This window comes from Purpureocillium lilacinum (genome assembly GCF_023168085.1).
Source record: "Purpureocillium lilacinum CBS 284.36 DNA, scaffold_6, whole genome shotgun sequence".
Classification (NCBI taxonomy): Eukaryota; Fungi; Ascomycota; class Sordariomycetes; order Hypocreales; family Ophiocordycipitaceae; genus Purpureocillium; species Purpureocillium lilacinum.
The window spans coordinates 2,987,702-2,994,574 of NW_027072116.1; the positions used below are offsets into that span (position 1 = coordinate 2,987,702).

The window sequence follows — 6,873 nt, forward strand, 5'->3', positions numbered from 1 at the left end:
GATGGCGGCGGCAGGCATGAGGACGAATCCCAGATTCATCTCAAGCCAGGCCTTGCGAATTCCTTGACCACCATCCTTCCTGGCTACTTTCCAGCCTTCGTGCTCTATCTCGTCACCAGTCGCGCCTCGGGCGCAGCGTTTGACAACGTCATGGCCCAACCGGCGGGACTGACCAATCTACAGGACTCGCCTCGCCAAAGCAAATCCCCCTTGTCGGACTCCGAGTCGAATGCCCCTCGATCGGCAACCGAAAGCTACAGTCCCGACACCTTTTCCGGTGTGTATCGAGGTGTCCAGCCGACCCCAAAGCCCAGGCTTCCCAGGAAGAGCTCCGCGCTTGGCTTCAACGAATCCACGATCATCGCGGGCGGCAACAAACGCAGCTCCACCCACCAGCCCTCACAGGGAACGACATTCTCGCCCAACTTCGAAGCTCAGAATGCAAGACAGCTGAGCCTGAAGCATAGCCTCGCCAAACCTCTACCCCAAACTCCTCCTCAGCCCAGCCCCGCCACTCCAATCGCACCCCAATCGGCCGGCCAAGACACGCGAACTCGTCCAGCCGAGCCCAACATGGACAGCCGGACGAGTACGATGGATTCGACCAGCTCGACAGCCTCCGGGCAGATATATGGCGGGCAAGACCAATACGCACAAGACATGAACAGCAGCATGAGCAGTCTCGCTAGCTCTGTTAGGCAGGAGGGAGTGGAAGAAGCGCGGGATGGGCTGACGCCTCGGAGCAATGGCCCGCCATCTGCTGCCGCGTCACCAGCCGTCACCCAAACGAGGTCGCAGGCTACTGCTACGCCTGTTGGGGGGCCATCCCAAGGGTCTTCTGCGCACTTATCAGGACTCATGTGCAATGTGCACCGAACGACCGGACGCGAACCCCCCCCTCTGGTGGGCGCCACTACCACGATTCTAGGAGACAAGCTCTACGTTTTCGGCGGCAGGATACTGTCTCGAAGCCGCCCGGCACCGTTGACTGCAGATTTGTACGAGCTCGACCTTATTCGCAGGCACTGGACTAAGCTCGAGACATCTGGCGATATACCACCCCCGCGGTACTTCCACTCCATGTGTCCCCTTGGGGACACGAAGATGGTTTGCTACGGAGGCATGTCGCCCGCACCCAACCAATCTGCGTCTGCCGACCAGCAGCAGCCCGAAGTAACCGTCATGTCTGACATCTACACCTACGATGTTTCGTCGAAGAAGTGGACGTATTTGCCAGCCCAGGATGCTCCGCAGGGCCGTTATGCGCATTGCGCTTGCATCCTGCCATCCTCGGCATCCTTTGCCTCGACTCGGGCACCGCTATCCGCACTTCAACACAATCCGTCGACGGGCAATCCAAACGAAGGCCGCATCGGTATCAATATTGACGGCTCGGGTGGCGCGGAGATGGTCATTGTGGGTGGTCAGGACGGCGCAAACCATTACATTGAGCAGATCAGCGTCTTCAACCTCCGCAGCCTCAAATGGACGTCAACTCAGCCGCTAGGAAAGAGCTGTGGTGCGTATCGAAGCGTCGCGGCTCCACTCCCGCCATCTGTGACATCCAGAATCGGAAAGCTGGCACAGAACGCCTCACGAGCAGACGGCGGCATCAGCCAAGAGGCGCGAGAACCAGGCTCTTCCATGTTGATCTACTCCAACTATAACTTTTTGGATGTCAAGCTCGAGCTTCAGATCCGCGCCTCGGACGGGACTTTGACGGAACGGCCGATGTCGGGCACGTATTCACCGCCTGGGCTTCGATTTCCCAATGGCGGCGTGATTGACACCCATTTCGTGGTGAGCGGGACGTATCTCACCTCTTCGAAGCAAGAGTACGCCCTCTGGGCATTAGACCTGAGGACCCTTACCTGGAGCCGCATAGACGCAGGTGGGAGTGTCTTCAGCCAAGGAAGCTGGAACAGGGGAGTACTGTGGAATCGTCGCAATACCTTTGTCATTCTCGGGAACCGAAAACGCAGCCTTGTCGACGACTACAACCATCGTCGCATCAACTTCTCGAATGTCTGCATGGTGGAGCTGGAGGCCTTTGGGTTCTACGACAACCCGCGCAAAACCAGCCCACTGTCCGGCTTTATCTCGGCGAGCAGCCCTTACTCTGGTCCAGGTCTTAGCCTCACACGCAAGGCAGGGTACACTGCGGGCGGCCGCTTCCACTCTCGAGCGAGTGAGGAGCTTGGCGAGAAAGCGCTGGCAATGCGAGAACTCTCCGACATGGACATCTTGTGCATCGGTGGCGAGCGCATACCAGTCAATTCGAGGATTGTCGCGAGGAGATGGGGTCCATATTTCGTTCAGCTGCTGAGGGAAGGGACGGCGTCGCAGGATGGCAGCGACGGCTTCACGCTGCGTTCTGGTCTCTCAAGCAATCCACTGAGGGCATCGGCCTTGACCATCACTCCCAACTCGAAGAACACGCCGGAGGGCTCGTCCATAAATAGCGGATCCATGCTGTCGACGTCGGCATCCAGCACGTCTTTGTCCACCAACCCGGCGCCTGGCAGCTCCGGAACAGCGGCGGGCCAAGGAGAAGACATCAATCCCGCCACCACTAACACTGCGCCGACGCCTCGCTCATTGCCGCCAAACCTTCGCCCTCGATGCGTCTATCTGCCGCATACGTACCTGACCGTTCAAGCACTGCTTCATTTCCTCTACACGAGCTCGCTGCCGCCACCGTCTTCTCCTCTCTGCACGCCCCAGATTTTATGTTCGCTTCTCCAGATCGCGCGGCCATATCGCGTGGACGGACTCCTCGAAGCCGTTGTCGAGCGTCTTCACGCCCTGCTCGATAGCAGGAATGCGGCGGCGGTGTTCAATGCGACGGCCATGGCGGCCGGCGGGGGCCGTGGTATCGATGGGTCCCTCAACCCCAACTTTTTCGTTGGGAGCCTTGATCCAATCGGGTCGCCAACCTCGACCTCGGACTTTTCTCTGGGCGGCACGACCGCAAACGAATCGTTCTCGTCTGACCTGGCTGCCGCGGCTGGAGGTCTGAGCATCAACACCAACGTCCAGTCGGGTCGCCCACACAGCGGCGAAATTTCTGCGTCTACTAGTCGAAGTGGATCTGAATGGGGGTCAGAAGTTGGAGGCAGTGAGGGCGAGCGGTTCATTTGGAACGGTGAGCTGAGCAGTGTCATTGGCCTGCAGAAACGCGGCTTGAGAGGCTTGATGGAAGGTCGGCGGATGAGGGAGCGGACAGGAACAGGCGGCGCGGCGACCATGAGCGGTCCAGGCGGTCCAGCATATGCCAGTGGACAGCCGAGCAGTGGCCAGCGCGTTGGACTGGGAATTGCGGGCTCATAAAAGAACGTCAGGGAGGGATTGGTGGCTATATCCCGAAGCATGAGAAAGTCGGTGGATTAGCTGTACTCAGAGGACATGCCCCGAGTCACGCTTAGACGCAATGAAGTGATGATTGAACTGAAACCATTTCCTGCCTTCTTTTACCACTGCTTGCAAGTCGGCTGCTATACGAGAGCAACGAGAGCAACGAGAGCAACGAGAGCAACGAGAGCAACGAGAGCAACGAGAGCAACGAGAGCAACGAGAGCAACGAGGGCAACGACAGCAGCGACAGCAACGACAGCAGCGACAGCAACGACAGCAGCGACAGCAACGACAGCAACGACAGCAACGACAGCAACGACAGCAACGACAGCAACGATTGAATTATGGCTTATTCGCCCATGATCTAAGCAGTTCCGCCACCTCGGTATGCCCCCTCTCGACGGCGACAGAGAGGGCCGTTTCGTGGCTAAAATTGACCAGATTTACATCGACGCCTTCCTTGAGCAGCCGCAGGGCAACGGCTGTGCGCCCACGCGCCGCTGCGAAATACAGCGGCGCGCGGCCCATTTCATCGTGGTGGTCGCATTTAGCGCCGTGCTCGATCAGGTATTCCACTACGGACTCGTGTCCGGCCGTGACTGCCTCGATCAATGGCGAGTGGCCCTGCTCGTTCAAGTGATTTACTGCCGCATGGCCTCGTTCGACAAGCATCCGCACGACGGCCAGGTGTCCGGCTCGCGCGGCCAGGGTCAGCGCCGTGCTGTCCTCGCTCACGGTCTGGTCGGGCTCGGCGCCGGCGTGGAGAAGAACATCGATGACTTCCTCATGGCCGGCGAGGGCGGCCTGCGTCAGTGGTGATCCCATCCCTGCCCACTCGGTGCGGTTGACCTTGCCCCCATGTTCGATCAGGAGCTCGACCACGCGGGCGTGGCCGTTTCTTGCAGCCCACGACAGCGGCACGCCGCCGCCTCCACGATCATATATCGTGATATCGGCGCCCCTCGAGAGAAGATACCCGACAACGTCGAGGTGGCCATTGCCTGCGGCAAGAGAGATTGGTGTCCGGTCTTCGCCATCCTTCGTGTCTATCGCCGCCCCCTGCCCAAGCAACAACTCTACCGCCCCTAGGTTTCCGGCACTCGCAGCCCAGGACAGCGGCGTTGACCTGGACTTGTCCCTAGCCGCTACGTCAACCCCCTGTTCGATGAGGAAGGCTATTGTATCAACGTTGCCGCTCTTGCAAGCCCAGTGTATTGGCTGGCGGCCAGCATCGTCTTCAGACAGAATGTTGGCTTTTTTGTTTGCCAACTCTACCACGGCCTGATGATGCCCTGCGCCCGCAGCCAAAGAGAGTGCCGTACGGCCGTCTTTGTCCCTAGACTCGCTGTTGGCACCTCTGCGCAGCAAGAGGGCCATCGCAGGTACGTGTCCAGCTTTGGCCGCATGCGATAATGGCGTTTGGCCGAGCAAGTCTTGTCGCATCAGGTCGACGTGGCCAGACTGAAGGAGGTACTGGACGACACCCTGTTGGCCCGATCCAGCTGCCCAATGAAGCGGTGATCTCAGATCGTTATCGGCCTGGTCGATGAAGGCTTTCATCTCAATCAGCTTCTCCAAATAGTCGATCCAGCCGAGCTCCGCGCAGTACGAAACAGCTGTTCGGCCGCTCTCGTCCCGACCGTCAATGATCGGTTTGCATTCTAAGATAGTGCCGATGACCTCGGGCCATTTGTTGCGCGCGGCGAGGGGAAGCGCTGCCTCCATTTCGACATCTCCAAAGCCGTCAGATTGGGCGAGGGTCAGAAGTAGGAGCGCCGTGGGTCTGTCTCGCTCTCGGAATGCTTCCATGAGCTTGTCTCTGGTCCACGGCGTCTGCTCTGCAAGCCCCTCCAAAACCTCCAGATAAGGATCAAGGGCCTCGGCAACCAGTCCTCGACCGGGTCGCTCCGAGTCAGTGGACAGGAGATATGTTTGATGTAACCACTGGATCCCCTCGACTCCAAAGTCATGTCGCTCTTGATCCCCTTCAACTGCGAGCGCCCATCGATATAGCTCTGCAGTTTCACGCAACACTTGGATGAAATGAGGCTCGGTCTGGTGGTTTTCCAAGTCGGCGCTGTGAGAGAACTGCTGACAGCCCCAACGTAGCAAGGTTGCTGCCTTGTCCCAGCCCTTGTCTCGGCGATGAGACCTCGTGGTCGCGACGAGACTAGTCAGCAGCACGCTTGCTTTCGGTCGCACTTCGTCCCAGTATCCCGGCAAGACTGACAACAAGGCGTCTGAGCGCCTTCCAAGACCATTCTCAACAAATGGCTCTACAATAGCGTTGATAGTTGGGTTATCCAGACTCGCGACCCCAGCCCTTTCGACGACTCCAGTATCCGCAAAGGTGACGAGTTCCGTCAATGACCGAACCAGCGCTGCGAAGAGCTCTTGAGTGCATAAATCAGCCACCGAGAGGACCGTACGCACAGCCTGAACTCGAATCCTGCCCCGCTCAGGGGTGTTGACTGCCGGATGTGCCCGAAGTGCTTTCAAAATCGCAGCCCACCCCATGAACCTCATGTACGAAGGATGTGGCCACCGGTTGCGATTGGCGTTATCGTCGCCATTTGCAAGCCTCCAGCAGTCAGCGCCCGGTTGATATCTTGGCTTGCCTTGCGGCACCCAAAGATCGATAAGACTGTGTGTGACACCTTCGCACAATGCCAGGCTAGTCTCCTGGACTGGATTTATGTCGGCGCCCGCCCAAAGCTGTATCTCACCCAGTCTGTCAACATTACCCTGCTCGCCTGCGAAATTGCCAGATATTATTCGGCTTCTGTCCTGGCAGTGGAGCTGGCTCCTTGTATTGCCGAAGTCGTCGGAATAATGCAATCGCATATCATTCGCCAATGACCATACGTATGTGCCCAGAATGGCCTCAATCTGACTCGAATCGATACTCCAAGGCCCATGTGTCCTTTGGACTTTCACAAACACCTTTCCGCTTTCGAAACTTCCATTGCACTGTCCGAGGCTTTGGGGGGCCGCAACAAAGTCCATGTAAAGCAGCAGAGATTGGCCCTGCTGCTGCTGGCCTCGTAACAGCTTTTCCGTCACAGTGCTTAAGGCAGCACACAAGGCCGATGCTCGTTTGCGGACTGCGACAGCTTGTTCTCGCCACTCTTGGCTCCCATGAAAAAGGGGTCCATCGCGCCCTGTTATGAGTGCAAGACAAGCTCGGACTTGGAGGAGATGCGCCCAGTCAACTTGACGTGGACTTGCATCTCCGGACACCGAGGTCTCGGCTTGTTTGACCAGGCCTCCGCGGCAGGAACGTCGATCGTATGACCCAGGAGCTGAGCTGGTATTCGAGCAGACCGAGGCGGTTTTGTGAGGGTGACCGGGGCGTGTCTGCATGTGTGCTGGATGAGAGTTCCCCGTCAGAAGCCAGTATGGACCGCCTGAGGTGGTGGTGCTGTGGTCGCCAGGTCTTTCACGCACAGCTAGTTCGTATGCCAACCAGTCCAGCTCGTGGCCAGAGACCATATCAGGCATATGGCCGAGCCGATTGTC

At 58.4% G+C, this 6,873-nt stretch overlaps 3 protein-coding genes across 3 annotated transcripts; 2 read left to right on the top strand and 1 right to left on the bottom strand.

The window, feature by feature from the left end:
- Positions 1-858: 858 nt before the first annotated feature.
- Positions 859-3,330, top strand: PLICBS_008796 (uncharacterized protein; the record flags this gene model as incomplete). The annotated part of the gene is made up of 2 exons (XM_065601459.1): positions 859-867; positions 937-3,330. The coding sequence occupies 2 exons, from the start codon at positions 859-861 to the stop codon at positions 3,328-3,330; spliced, it is 2,403 nt and encodes an 800-aa protein (XP_065457531.1).
- A 100-nt stretch (positions 3,331-3,430) lies between these two features.
- On the top strand, positions 3,431-3,695 carry PLICBS_008797 (uncharacterized protein; the record flags this gene model as incomplete). The annotated part of the gene is made up of 2 exons (XM_065601460.1): positions 3,431-3,435; positions 3,488-3,695. 2 exons carry the CDS (start codon positions 3,431-3,433, stop codon positions 3,693-3,695), a joined length of 213 nt encoding a protein of 70 aa, XP_065457532.1.
- A 1-nt stretch (position 3,696) lies between these two features.
- On the bottom strand, positions 3,697-5,871 carry PLICBS_008798 (ankyrin repeat domain-containing protein 44; the record flags this gene model as incomplete). Its single annotated transcript, XM_018324731.2, has 2 exons — positions 3,697-5,803; positions 5,867-5,871. 2 exons carry the CDS (start codon positions 5,869-5,871, stop codon positions 3,697-3,699), a joined length of 2,112 nt encoding a protein of 703 aa, XP_018176125.2.
- Positions 5,872-6,873: the final 1,002 nt, after the last annotated feature.